This window comes from Chlamydotis macqueenii, chromosome 3 (assembly GCF_036417535.1).
Source record: "Chlamydotis macqueenii isolate bChlMac1 chromosome 3, bChlMac1.mat, whole genome shotgun sequence".
Taxonomy (NCBI): domain Eukaryota; kingdom Metazoa; phylum Chordata; class Aves; order Otidiformes; family Otididae; genus Chlamydotis; species Chlamydotis macqueenii.
The window spans coordinates 3854336-3868911 of NC_141558.1; the positions used below are offsets into that span (position 1 = coordinate 3854336).

Genomic DNA, 14576 nt, shown 5'->3' on the forward strand with positions numbered 1-14576 from the left:
GGATGATGAACTTAAATCCCTCTCATCAGTGTCAGGGCAGCCATTCTGCACCTCCCTTGTGAAAAGGGAACGAAATCACAGTTACTGTGAAACCTGGAAAGTGCTTGGAGCTGCACAGATAAACCCACACCCTGTTGTTCATCGTTTATAATTATTATCCACTCTAAAATATCCACTCTATCATTATTATCCACTTTTCCTCCTAATGACTCATAACCTTCTGTAGCTGTGCATTTGGGAATTTCACACGACACCAATCATTTTGTTTTTACAGATTTCTTTTTTTTTTTTCACTAAGGTTTTTAAATAATGATCAGTACAGTACAAAGCTTAAAATGTTGTCAATGTTTTCAACAATACAAAGTCAGTAGATGGGAGCTGGAAAAGGAAATGGTTAATATTTAACACGCATACCCTTCCCTGTTTCCCAGGGGAAAAAAAAAATACAAAAACTCTTTTGTACTTTTGTTTAGTAACAAACAGTGCTTAAAAATAATTTTGTCAGTAAAAGATGTAAATTGCAAGGCACATAAGGAACCCGTCCTTGCCTTGTTACACAAATCATTAGGCATAAATACAAATGGAAGGCACCTCTCTCCATCCTCCCCTTCTGCTCCTGACACCAAGCAAATGCTGTCAGTGGGTATCAGCTGTAAAGAGCAACCACGGGCCGGCAGAGAGCAAAGAGGCTGCTTCCAAGCCTCAAATTCCTTCAGGATGAATCCCAAAAAAAAAAAAAGAATAGTGTAAGGCACATTCTTGGGAGTTGTCCTCCAAGAGGACAGATCCAAGTTGCAAGATCTCAAAAAATCCTATCTCAGGACCAGAGATTCCTGGGGGAGAGGGTTAGGACCTCGGTCCCTTCAGGATGTGCTTAACCTTTGGTGGTCAGCTCTTCACCAAACCCTGCCACTGGTACACCCCTCCCAGCCGTGCCTCCTTAGAGGAACACCAGGATGGAAGGAGGCGTGCTGCAAGCAGTGAGCCCAAGGAGAAGGCCCTGAGAGGCGCTCAGACAAGCTGAGCATTTATCACAGCAGCACTTTTACTCTCTTCGGACCCAGCCCCGGTCTCCCCTACATCAACAGCAGGACTTTCAGGAGGGCATCGGCAGACGCTTTCCAGTCTCGGCCCAGTTGAGGTGCAGCAGGACTGCACGGCGTGCGGAGTCTGCTCACGTAGGCAGCCAGGTGCATAAGGCACAAGGATGAAGTCCGGGGATGAGGGAAAGAAATAAGCTGGTTGGAGGAAGAGGAGGAGGATGGAGACAGGGATGAAAGAAGCTCCAGTGTTGGTGAGCATCCTCACAGCAGCAGCAATACGTATGGAAATTCCCTGCTAAATCAACCCATCATCGTAACCAGGAGGTCAGCTCCAGGTCGGAGCGCAGGGCCGCACAGGAACGTGAGTGGCTTCACCTGAGGGGTAACGTCAGAATACGTAAAAACACCACCACTGCCACACAATTGCTCCAGAAAGAGAAGTTTCACTTCTGCAGGACTAGGGAGAAGATCTATGACCAGAAATACTTCAGAAGAGCCATCTGGGCACTTCCTCTCCCTGTCCCCGAATGAGACGGCGTTACTGTACTCATCCTTTGACAAGGGCAGGACACGTCACCTATTTTCAAACTCTTAGAGAAGGAAACGCCTGGGTGATCCCTTCCTTTGGTACCGGTATAACTCTAGGTAGCAGCACAGCAGGGTTTGCTTTTACCAGCAATGCCCATTCCCTCTCAGTTTTAGCCCAGAAAGGGGCTCTGGACCAGCCTGGTTTACTCCTCTTCCTGCACAGGAGCCCACTGATACCGTCCCGCCACATCCACACTCAGTAGCTTATTCTGCTTTACCTACCACAAAAGCAAGGCAAATTAGGCTGTGAGAAAAAGCACTGGTCCCACTGGAAATCTTTGCCCAAACTGGGAGGAGACTGAGCTAGCTGAGTAAGTAGCTGCCGTGCAAGGAGGAACTGCTGTTCCTCCGTAATACACCATAGGAAATGAAGTAATTAATTTCTAAGCTGGACTGGATATAAACCAGGAAGCCTAGAGTGATGAGAAAGGGTGGACTAGATGACCTCCTGTTCATAGATCTGTTTTCAGAGATGCTCTTATCTAGCCCACCTTGCTCCTCCAGCATAGCACTGGTTCCTCCAGGCTAATCTTGACCCAACTAGGAGGCTCTGCAGATACAAAAGCCAAAGGCACGCACACACATACACAAACACGCACGCATCTCAACAGCTACAAACCAGAGTGCAGAAATCAGTGCTCGTCATGACAAATCCTATCCCCAACCCCAAACTCCGCCTGCTCAGAACCAGCAATCACAATTCATTTGCCTGCCCGTGGAATCAGTGAGACAAATCTGTGCGTGGAAGAGATCCCGTGGCTTCCTTGCTTTCCGCAAAGACTTATAACTCCTAGGAATTTGCCAGATGGCAAGGCATTTGAGGTTGCAGCCTTTTGCTGTTCTACCTTCATCTAGAGCTGCTAAAAACGTGCCAGATTCACAACCCCATCGTTCAGAGAAAAGCAAGCCTGCAGCTTCAAGGTCAGCTTTCCCACAAGGCCCACCAAGGACTGCTTGATGTCCTGAAGAGCACCATTAAGAAGGGAACAAAGACCACTTCACTTTCACACCCTTTTGGCCATGACTGTAGTAGGGCTTTTGGAGACCCAGGGCGCAGAGCCTTTCCTGTATCAGACATGTCACACCTAAGTTACTCGTTGGAGGTCAGTCAGACTCCCTAGACAGATGATACAGAGTCACTCTATGCAGGAATGCATGAACGTGTCACACAAGCAGCCAAAATGATGCACCTGGCATCAAAAGCATCTCCCCTCCTGGGCTCAGCACCCTGATGGCCTATGGGGTGCTCAATCTCTGCCACTGCTACTGAGGAAGGCTCAAAACCATCTCCAACCTGACTCAGGCCCTGCTCCTCAAAGGCAACTAAGCGCTTAAAATGGAAGTAAGTGAGGAGCCTTTGAGGACCCGTCTGGTAGGCTACCAAACAGCCATCAGCACCGCCACTACCTTGGGTCAAATTCAAACTGCTGAGAAAAACCCCATCTCCTGCTCGTAATCCTTGAGACAATGTGACTCCTTGGTTTTGAGGAGCAGCTCCACTGCAGATGATGCAGTCATACAGAAAGAGAAGATGAAGCTGACCTAACATCATCTGTGCTGGACCCACACCAGTTACCGGCAGACACAGGGCTCAAGTTCAGACCCAGTTCATCCTAAACAACCCCAGGTCAGGCTTAAGTCTCTAAACACGTTTTGCCAAAGCCACCTCAGCAACTTGGCATTGAGATACTTGACAAGGGGACTGTAGAGAGAACCTGGCTTATCCCAGCTGGAGCAGGAAAAGGGTCATTCCAGCCACCGTGCCACACATGCCCTTGCAGCTGAACCCTAGAAATGTAGACTCCTCCTGAAACCTTGCTACTGCCTCGGACAGTAACAGCTCTCCCACAGATAGCAGAGGTGGCAAAAGCCAGAGAGGTCATCACATCCAGCCATGGTCCTCACGGTGCATTCTCCGCTGCATTGTGAGCCCTGGTAGACCCTTCTACAGGCTTGAAGCTGGCCTCCCTGACATTCAGCAAGATACCACCCACAGGTTTACCAGAAACCTCTGCCTGTTCCAGCATCCTTGGTTAAATGATTTCTTCTAGCTTAAAACACCCCGTGGCCTCCTGGATGACAAAAGGCCGTCCCTGCTGTGAAAATGCACGCAGCACGGAGTCTCCAGCCCTCCACCCCAGTCCAGGGTCCCGGTTAGTCACAGTGTGTTAGGCAAATAAGACAGTTATGTCTCTAATATGTTATGCCCCTTCTCTTGATTTTCACCAAGCCGGTGATGTCATGGCTGTCATGTTCGTGACACTCAGGAGTCCTTTTTAGCCAGGCTGGCCTTGATCCTGCAGCGCAAGATGTAAGCTGTGATGGCACTACAAGCCACCAGGCCAAAAAAAGAGATGCAGGAGAGATAAACGGAGAAAGGCCCATGTCTCTTCAGGAAAATCTCCTGCCTGTTCTTGTAATCCAAAAGAATGGCTTCCAGCTGTGATAGGGTGCAGATGGCCAGGAAGGTGTGGAAGATCTGGTGGGCATGGCCAACGATATCGCAGGCGCCAGGGAAATACTTTTCAGGGACCGGGCAGGAGAAGAAATAAGCACTGATGAGGAAAAAGAGTATCTGGTACGTGTGGTACCAAGCAGCATCCTCCTCACAGCCCCCCAGGTGACACACAACCACCCGGTGAGCCACAGGACTGATATCCAAGATGAACGCCAGCCCGGCTGGGATCACCTGGCACATCTTCCTCATGATGGGGTACGGCCGTCGGTACCGGTATTTCGCGTAGCAGCAGCCGGCACAAGACAGCCAGCCACAGAAAGCAGCTGCCGGCAGGAAGAAAAGCCAGAACTTGTCGTACCAGGCTTGGTCGGAGCTGTAGTAGAAATGGGCCAGGGCACTACCGTACTGGTAGATGCTGACTCCGACGTAGTCCACGAAGTAGAAGGTGTAGTGGTACAGCTCTGATTTGGACTGCAGTAGGTGGGCCAGGAGGCTGCAGGTCAGGTAGGTGACAGAGGAGAGGACAAAGATGAGCAAAGGCAAGGACCACGCGTCCACGAGTAACTGCTCAGCCTCCACAAACGTCTTGAATCTCAGCAGCACAGCCAACGCTGCCAGGAGATGAGTCCACACGTTGACCACCTCGTTGTGCTTCTGGAAGAGGCTAAGGAAGTAGTACCGCCAGTCCTGGTCAGTGGGACGGTACCCGGTATGGATGTACGGCTCACGGAAGAGCTGCGGCACCTCGTACTCTTTGACAGTGCAAGGCATCTTGGGGAAACCATCCTCCAGCAGCCTAGGGAGACGGCTGAGATGCTGCCCGCTGAGGGACAGCGTGCTGATCCGCTCCAGGATGGCCGTCATCTCGCTGCGTGCGGCGGCTGCGAACCGGGCTCTGGAAAACGTCGTCTTCGTGCCCTGTGGGGAGGGGAGAAAGAAGAAACTTTAATGGTGATGCAACAGGGAGAAGAGCGTGCTGCCATTCCTGGGTGGGATGAGCCGTGGCGCTACCGAGACGCTGGCCCTGCTCTTGGGGTAAAGAGGCTTTTCTTGACTCGGCAGACCCAAATTCAGCATGGAGAAGGATGGCACAGCCCTGTCCCTCCAGTTCAGCCTATGTCAGATGGGCACAGCAGTGTCACAAGCCTGTCCTTCTGCCCCACTTCCTTGGTCACTCAGCTTGGAGCATGTGCAGGAGCAGCCAGGAGCTACCAACAACGGGGTGCAAGAAGCCGTTAGATGTCAAGAAAGCATCTGATGATTTGTGGAAGGGATTTGTCACCCCTTTCCACAGCACAAACTGCTCAAGGGCAAAATTAGAGTGAAATTACTTATCAGAGGGATAACCTGCCTTTCTGCACGGGAGTGAAGAGAGTCCCAGCCAAATTGTGGAGGTTGCAAATAAGCCCAGCTTACCCGCCACACAATTTGCACAGGGGTTGCACACCCAGGGATGCTGGGTGAGGGCAGAGGGAGAAGGGGAGAGGTCCACGGTCCCAAATCTGCAGCTCTCCTCCCTCCATGTGTAAGAAGCAGCTGGACTGGGAGGCGATGGAGAAATGAGAGGCTCCGCATTGGAGCCAGCTGCAGTTTGGGTACAGCGTCGAAGCCTCGGGAGCATCCGCGGAGCCGTGCTGAGGGGCTGCCAGAGGAGATGTGCCTGGATGCTGAGAGCAGCCAAACCCCAGTGCTGGGCACTCCTCTCCCTGCTCTCCTCTGTTCCTTGGCAACCTCCAGAGTTGCTAAGCTGTGGCTGGGAAGATTCAGATTCAGGGCACAGCAGGATCTCACGTCTGGAGACCACCTCCCAGCATTGAATTCACTCCCACTACCCTCTGCTACCATTCCACCCTACGAATTTCTCTTCTCTATTCCACACACACACACACAAAAAAAGGAAGAACTCATCACACAGATGTCCATGCTTGAACTGAATTTGATGCTGACCACCAGACTCTGCAGGGCTGTGCAGCCAAGACACAGATGTTTGCTGGAGTGGGGTCAGACTCCAAAGCTTATACGCACCCAACCAGAGCTGCAGTGCACGGAGACGGCCAAAAATAAGTAAATGCAAATGAATATTTTGCCTGAGTGAGCACGGGAAATGGCTTATTTTGCTCGTTGCATCAGATACCAGCCACTGCCAGAGGTGAGACAGAAATAGTTTGCGAGGGCCTGTGACGGGAAACCCACGCTAGGCTGGCCGTACGGAGGACAGGGTGGTGTTAAAGACCAAGAGTGACAGCAGAGAGGTGGGACCTGTCAAACAGTCCCAGGGTCAGACAGCACAAAGCGCAAAGTCAGAGCAGACTCTGAACCAGGTTGCAAATCCCACTTCCTCTCGCAACCCAAAGCCTCTGATCACAGACAAAATATTTTCACGTTGCTTCCTTATTCTAGCAGATGGCAGCTGTTGTAACTAAGAGTTACAATTTCTCTCTCAGAGAGTCAATTCTCTCTCAGCACTTCCCAGGCTTTCTCCCGTAGCACCTCTCAGGGCTGGTTTTTTTTTTTTTTCCCCTTGTTTGCCACAGGGGAATTCTGGCTGCTGAGTTTCGGTAGAGCTGCCTTAGCCACAGAGAGCAAAATGGTCTTTGCAAGTGGTATTTTAGTTGCACAGAGGCGTAAGATTGAGGATAGCACCCTTGGATGTGGGGATTGACGCTGTGCACATTCACAAAGACTTTTTTTCTCTCCCAAGGGTCTGTGGGGTCCAGAGCTGTGATGGGGGGGGACACAGTTCATTCAGCAGCTTGTGTATCCCTTCCCACGCCGGCTGCATCGCCTTCACGGCCACGCCAAGACATCTGATGATCTCCAGCCCTTACTCAAAGGTTTTGCCCTGTGCTGAGGTGTGAGTACGGACTCTGAAGCACTTTTTATGTCCTAAGCTCCTCTGCCCTGTCCGTTAACCTGCCATCACGTGTTTTATACCTCTCCCAGCACTTGCTGTGATACAACCGAAGCAAGAGGGGTTGGACCCCTGCTCACCATCACCCAGCTCCCCTTTAACTAAATGTGGTCCAAGGATTTGGGCAGGATGCTGGAAAACCTTCCACAAAGGTATTTAGGCACTGATGTTGGAGACGGGGATCACGGTGGCAAGGCACAGGGAGAAAGGACTTGCTGAAGCTCCCCACCTCTTGGAGAACACAGACGAATGCTAGTGTGGACCCCAGGACATCAGGAACTGAAAACCAGCTCAGATACGGCACAGACTGGACAGGTGAGCTGCACAGGAGCAGAGTCAGAGCGCTCACCTCCTGCACAGAGAGGCAGCAATACACTGAAACCTGCCCACGAAGAGCACAAGCAACCAGAAGACACGCAGGAACATGGGAATCAAGCCTGGGCGTAGGGATGTACGCCGACGCGAGGGGCACGTCGCCCCTTCCACCATCCCTGGCCTGCCTGCTTTGCATGCTGACGAGGATGTGAGAGAGACAGGCAGCTTCTGTACCAGGCACAGGCTGGCTCCAGCTTGTATGGTGCGTGCCAGCGCCAGGATTTGGCCACGGTCTCTCATCCCAAGAGCTCAGTGTACAGAGCAGAGCTAGGGAGAGGTTAGACACTGCGGATCTCCCTGACAGCAGCAAACGGGAGAGATTCTTCCAGGCAGGCTTTCCTAGCTGGAAAATGCCAGTTTTTAACAGGCTGAGGGAGGGTCAGAGATTTTCAAAATAATAGTCCGAAATCAAAAAGAAACACATCCGATGCTCGGATAAACAGCGCTAAATCAGGAACCTGGTAGGCTGCTTATTTTAAACCCAACTTGTGACATTAACGAGTGAGAACAAGTTGGCAATTTCCAGCAATCATGTGATGGACGAAGCCACGAGCAATTAACGTTAGAAAAGAGAGAGAAAGGGGATAAAAAAAAAAAAAAAAAGGAACCAACCCAGAAACCCAAGGTCAGCACTGGCTGTTTCACTTTCACAGAGCCCCTATTCTTTTCCCTTCACGGGGGCGTAGGAGCGGCTGAAAGCCACATTCATCGGCAGGGCGTCTCGTTGAGATTCTGTCCTCACCCCCCCCCCCGCCCCACCATCTCCGGGGGATTCAGTTATTTTGGCTGCTCCCAATTAACGGCAACCGAGTATCGTTTGTTCGGGGAGGGAGCTGCAAGGCGAGAAGGAGGGAGTGGATGATGGCCAGGCTGTATCATTACAGCACAATAAGAACCGCGGCGCGGGAGGAGAACGATCCCGTTCCAATTTTTCTCTCCCTTTTGAAGACAGTAATTGGAAACCCGAGGTTTTTTTTTTCCCAGCTCTTTTGGTTTTTGGTCACAGTCTGATGGAGGAGTTTGAATGAGAAAATTTCCTACAGAATACGGCTGATTTTCCCACTGCTGCAGCCTCGGCGTTAACTGTTTGGGACTGACGCTGGACCAATGCGATGTATTTGCTTGCAGAATAGTATCCAGGCATCAGAGGTTAACACAAGCTTCCTGAAAGGCAGTCATTCCTAGTAAACAAAGCAGAGAGGACCTGGGAACTCAGCTGTGGGGAAGTTTTTAATAAATGCATTGCATTAAAAAAAAAAAAAAGTGGCTGTGGAGAGCATGAAAATAGCAGCAGCAGGCCAGTTTTTAGAGCTGCAGGTGATTAATTCCTGAATTCCTCCTCTTCTGGGAGTCGAGCAAAACTCCCTGGAGAGATTCTAGGTAATTTTGAAGCCTGGGGTTTTATTCTGACCCCTTCCTACGTGGGGTTAACGTTGGCGTCGCAGCTCCTACAGCACCAGGATGGCAGAGAGCAGCTCAGCTCCGCTCTCCAGGGCCGGGACAGGCTGTGCCAAGCCTACACTAGCTCAGATGGAAGGGATGAGCCTCATCCCGAAGCCTGCTGCCCACTCTCCTCCTAGAACTAAACTCCTTGGGGCAAACTTTAAAAGACCAGTTTGGGAGCACGGTGCTGGCTCTCCAGTCCCATTCTGCCTGGTGTTTTAGAAAGGCTCCACCAGCCTTCTCCGCAGGGAGTTATTGGAAGAGGTGGCATTTGATGGTCAGGGCCAGGGATGAGCCCTGCCCAAGCAGGCAGCAGGGTGTGAAGGACTGATCTCCGCTCCAGCATCGGAAAAATGGAAATCCCTACAACCTGAGAGCGGCCAGGTGCTCAGGACTTCTGTAAGTTGGGCTTCCACCTCCTCATCTGGGGAATACCAGTCCTCATCTGCCTAATGAGATGCTGGGCTCTTAGTGCACCGCTGTAATTAAGCAGGGAGTGCTGGGACTACTTAACAGTGCATCGCACAGAATATTTTATTTCCCTCGACACACTCACGTACCTGCTTACATCTACCTCAGCCCCACGGGTGTGTTACAAGCACTCGTCCAACAGGGACTCTGGGTGGGTTAGGATGCTCTGGAAGGTAAAAGGTGTTGTGATGTGATTTACTGGAGACCTTGAAGGGCAAACCTTAAAATAACCTCATCTGTTAAGGAAAAGGGTCAAAGTAACCTTGTAGAAAATGTCAAATAAAATAATATAGCTTGATTTTTACCTTTCCCTACACACACACACAGAGCGCGTAGCTGAAGCAGGGTTTCTGCAAGCACGGATTAATCAGGAAACGAGTGTCTCGTGATGCTGGGAGAGGAGCCATTAGAGCCGGCAGGAGATGGCAGGATCCCCCACGGAAGCCATGGCAGCGTCAGCTGCCCCGCGATTCCTGGCCTGGAAGCAAGCCGGGCCAGCAGCCAGCTCAGCCGCGCTGAGCAGCAAGTGCCTCTTGACATGAGTTCGGCGTTGCCTGTGCGTTGGGACGGGTCCAGGGGATGAGAGCAGTGGAGCTGGTGCGATGAACGCTGTGCTCGGAGGGGAACGGAGCGAAACAAAGCCGCTGGCAAATATCACATCCCTGCGGCAAAGCCGAGGGGGGTTAACAGCATCCCACCAAGGAAAGGGAGCACCCGAGGTCCTGCAGTGTTTGGGGGTGCAAAGCAGTGGAAATCCAAAGTTAGGAAAGCAAAGACTCGATAAGGCTTTACTGGGAGAGTCCAAACCTTGAGCTAGATACCACTGACTCCTTGGTTTTGGGGCCAGATGGGCTGGTTTGGATGCTCCCATGCTGCAACACCCTTGAAATGGGCGGCCACATGTAAACTGTCTGCTGGGAACAACTCCTGGACCGTGTTAAGTCCCACACCACGCCAGGGAACGGTGTGGGTCACCACAGCACATGTCTGATGTCCTGTGATAAAGACAGCTGCAGTTTCTTCAGGCCCAACCATGGTTAGAACTTGGTGATGTTACTGCTAACACAGCCATGCACTCGACGTGTGAATAAAGGAACACACCTGCAGCACTAGGCAGATGCAAAAATGTTAATATTCATTATGTTTTAATTATTCCTATCTGAGAAGTCTCTCCTCTAGCAAACCCACCCCCCTCCATCAAAAACTGCCAAGATGGAGGTAATATTCCACAGCTTTTCATCCTGATCTCACTAAACCTTTGCTGTCTGCGCTTTCCACATCTGCTCTCCGCTTCCTTTTCCCACACACAATTAACACCAGCCCCCAACAGTTCGAGGCTCGATTTCGGGTGGGTGTGAGACCCCCGGGCTTACAGGCTTTGAGCAGACCAGTGATCAAACAAGACCAGAGCAGGTCCCAGTCAATGGCCTGCAACCATCAGGTTTGCACACTCCCGGGCACGGTTTTGGTCCAGCCACCCACAGCAGTCCCTGCCCGCTGTATCCAGTCGTGCGGAGACCACCGATGGAGGGGGCCGGCTGAGGCATTTCAGATGCCAAAGCTGGAAATGCGCCAGGGAAGTGCCTGGGGTTTTTTTCTGCCATTGACTGAAAAAAAAAAGCCTGAGAAGAAAGGCTTGGGCGTGCTGGTGGATGAGAAGCTCAACATGAGCCAGCAATGCATGCTTGCAGCCCAGAAACCAACGGCATCCTGGGCTGCACCCCCAGCAGCGTGGGCAGCAGGGTGAGGGAGGGGATTCTGCCCCTCTGCTCCGCTCTGGTGAGACCCCCCTGCAGCGCTGCGTCCAGCTCTGGAGCCCCCAGCAGCAGAAGGGCTGGAGCAGCTCTGCTGTGAGGCCAGGCTGAGAGAGCTGGGGCTGTTCAGCCTGGAGAAGAGGAGGCTCCGGGGAGACCTGAGAGCGGCTCCCAGTGCCCAAAGGGGGCTGCAGGAAAGGTGGGGAGAGACTCTTCAGCAGGGCCTGCTGTGACAGGATGAGGGGTCATGGTTTCAAAATAGAGGAAGATAGATTCAGATTAGATATTAGGAAAATATTTTTTACAATGAGGGTTGTAGAACAGTGGCCCAGGTTGCCCAGAGAGGCGCTGGATGCCCCATCCCTGGAAACATTCCAGGCCAGGTTGGCCGGGGCTCTGAGCAACCTGATCTGGTTGGAGATGTCCCTGCTCCTTGCAGGGGGGTTGGACTGGGTGGCCTTTCATGGTCCCTTCCAACCCAAACCATTCCATGATTCTATGATTTGTTTCAGCTGCATCTTGCTTCCTAAATTCCCTCCTGCAAGGTCTGTGGGATATGGTATCCTGCCCTCCATCCCTGAGCAGCTGCGTGCTCAGCATTTCTGCAGCCAGTTTTTCTGTGGAAGAGGTCACCACCATAAGCCCCTCCCTAAATCCACAAGACCGGCACCCACCGATGCGACAAACCTTTCGGCGCAGATCTGCTGGAGATGGGAACTCCTGCCAGCACAGGGAGACCTCGATGAGCCAGCAAACCCCTCCCCGCTCAGATCTGTCTGCGGATGGGACAACCCAGGAGCCCTCTGCCCGCAGGCAGAGGAACCAAACCAAACTGACCCTGCGCTGTTTGGGGATCCGGACCGTTGCCAAAAAATCTCCCGGAGCTTACGGGCTTGAGGCTGCTTCGCTTTGCCGTCATCCACAAAACCCTCACGAACAAAAACATTTTTTTTTTTTTTCAAGGTTGCGGATTTTAGAGCTTCGGTCATTAGAAAAAAATGTATATAAATCATGCACACCGCCGCTGCGGGCAGAGAGCGCGCTGCCAAGGAGACTGCAGCTCTGTGCCAACCCCCTGGAGCTGCGAGCTGGCCTCTTCCCTGCACTAAAAGTCTTCGTCCCCATACGGGACCTCTTCCTTATTTAACCCCGTGGCCTGTCCCAGTGAGCTTCGAGGTTTGTGATGACAGCGCTGCCGCCCTTCCAGGGGGGCTACGAGCAAGGGCCAGCGAGGACCAGATGGCAGATTCCACCCCAAAAAAGGGATGCGGGCTGTGCTGCATCCACAGCCCGCATCCCTGCTTGATCCCAAGGATCTGCTGGGGAATAAAAAAGCGATGGAGAGCAAGATACCACCTGCTGCTGCCTGCGCCTGAAGGACAGAGGACGTAAGGCACGGTCACGTACGTACAGCTGCGGACCAAACGCCCAGCCTTCCTGGGAATTTATTCCTCTGCAGGAATTTCTTTAGCATAAGTGGGTACTGCAATTAAAAAGCCACTGACCTGACCGCGGAGTCGGGGCTATCACATCCGCTGGCAGCTAAAAATTAAGCTGGCGCATGACTCAAGACGTACAAGTAGCTGCAAGCGTGCGCACGTGACCGACGAGGGCAGCTCCCCTGTCCTCAGCGCTCGCGCCGGCCATCATCCCTCCCTGCATCCGGGGGGACGCACCCCTCTTCACGCCCAGAGGCTCTGGCTGCAGCTTCAGCATCAATAAATAACAGCAAGGATGCTCAGAGAAGAGGAAATCCTGCAGCGAGCGGGGCTGTGAACGCACACCTTCACCGGCTGAGCGGGAGGAAATCTCTACCGGCGTGCGGTCTGGCCCGAGGAGCCCGTGGGTTTCTAGGAATTGTTTGCAACGCGTATCACCCCGCCGCACCCCGACACGACGGCAGGAGCACGTTCTGCCCGTACAGTTCCCTCCCTGCCCCTGCAGAGAGCAAAACCAGACTTCACCCTCGCTGGATTTCACTCCGTGCTTCGTCTTTTTTCATCACCTTTTCACGACTTCAGTCATTTTTCTGACCCCTGATGCTGGGGTGGCATCACACACATCTCATCCTAACCCCCCAGCCTGGCGATCCCCCCCAACTAACCGCACCGAAAGCACGCCAGGGCATTTCCCAGCTCTGCACCGATGATCCCACAGCATCCGACACCGAACACGCATCTCCATCCCGCGGCGCAGCAAAAAAAAAAAAGCCGTGCGCTCCAGCCAAAGCATCCCGGGGCTGAACGCGGAGCACGGTTCTTAAACGAGGATGGGCTGCGGGACCGGTGCTCCCGTGTACCCATCCCGTGTTCTGGGATGCTCCGTACCCAGCCCTGCTCGTGCCGGAGATGAGTCGGTTTGACACTGAGCAAACAACTCTTAAATGTTTACCCCATCTTTTTATACATATATATCTTTTTTATCGATGAATGGTTCAAGACTGTCTGCAATTTTTTTTTCCCCTCCCCACAAAAAAAAAGTGAGATGCTCGTGGTGTTTTCAGGAAAAATCCAGATGGGAAAGCAGGGGAATATGACCAACAATCCCCAAAACATCCCGGAGGAGATAAGCAGGGCGCAACCCCTCACCGTCACGAGCTGGGGTGCGTCGAGTGGAAGGGGCAGGTGGCAGCTCCAAAGCAAACCGCGGGAGCTGGTTCACCCCCCAGCTGAGGGCAGAAGTTGCCGCGGCCTCCAGAACGCCCCCGGGGCCGAAGTCACGCGAGGAAAATCCACCCACGGCCATTAAAAACAAACACGGAGGAAAAGCAATGCCCACTTCGCCACGAAGCCCTTGAGACGCAGATCGGGAGGGCGCGGGGCGGGGGCATTTCTGGCAAGATGAAATTTATCCCTGCTCCTTCCCTTCCCCCAGCGCCCACCCCGCTGTCCGCATCCCCCTTGCACCTCGAGCTCCACGCGTGTTTTCCCCACGCGTGTTTTCCCCGCGCGGGGTGGGGAGAGGGGCAATCCACCCTCGGGGGCGGGGGGGGGGGGGGGGGGAGGTGTCCGGTCTGCAGAAGCTGGGGTGTCCCCCGTGCCCCCGCGGGGAAGGATGCTCCTACCGCGGCGGAGACGATGCGGCGGTGCGGGGAGCCGCGGTACCCAGGGCGGGGACACCGGGAGCTCACCGGGGGATGCCCAGACCCGTGCCGGATCTGTCCCCGGGGGTGGGATGGCGGGGGGGGGAGGGGGGGGAGCTGCCCGCCGGGAGGGGACCCGCACTCACCGCCCGCCGCCGCCGCCGTTACCGGAGCCCCGCGGCCGCCGCCTCCGGCAGCGCCGCCGCCACCGGCAGCCGCCGCGCATGCGCGCCCCGCCCCGCGGGGTGGCCCGGCGGCCGGAGGCGAGCCCGCACGGCCTGAGCCCGGTTTAGGGGTTAAAACGGGGATCGGAGCAGCGGGAGAGACCCAGTCCCGGTCACCCCCGGCGGCGGGTGGAGCGAGGAGCGGGACAGCAGGGGTGGGAAGGGACCTCGGGGGGTGACCTGGGCCAAACCCCCCCCCCCCCCAGCTCAAGCGGGGCCGCCCAGAG

At 53.7% G+C, this 14576-nt stretch overlaps 1 protein-coding gene across 3 annotated transcripts; it reads right to left on the bottom strand.

Moving 5' to 3' along the window:
• Positions 1-260: 260 nt before the first annotated feature.
• Positions 261-14283, bottom strand: PAQR8 (progestin and adipoQ receptor family member 8). Of its 3 annotated transcripts, XM_086745023.1 has the most exons (3): positions 12549-13686; positions 9379-9455; positions 261-5007 (listed from the first exon to the last, which is right to left on the bottom strand). In XM_086745023.1, the coding sequence occupies exon 3, from the start codon at positions 4951-4953 to the stop codon at positions 3895-3897; it is 1059 nt and encodes a 352-aa protein (XP_086601149.1). In that variant the 5' UTR covers positions 4954-5007; positions 9379-9455; positions 12549-13686; the 3' UTR covers positions 261-3894. The 3 variants fall into 3 exon arrangements, with proteins under 3 accessions (XP_086601149.1, XP_086601150.1, XP_086601151.1); XM_086745024.1 differs by lacking the exons at positions 9379-9455; positions 12549-13686 and adding an exon at positions 14272-14283; XM_086745025.1 differs by lacking the exon at positions 9379-9455.
• Between the last annotated feature and the right edge of the window lie 293 nt (positions 14284-14576).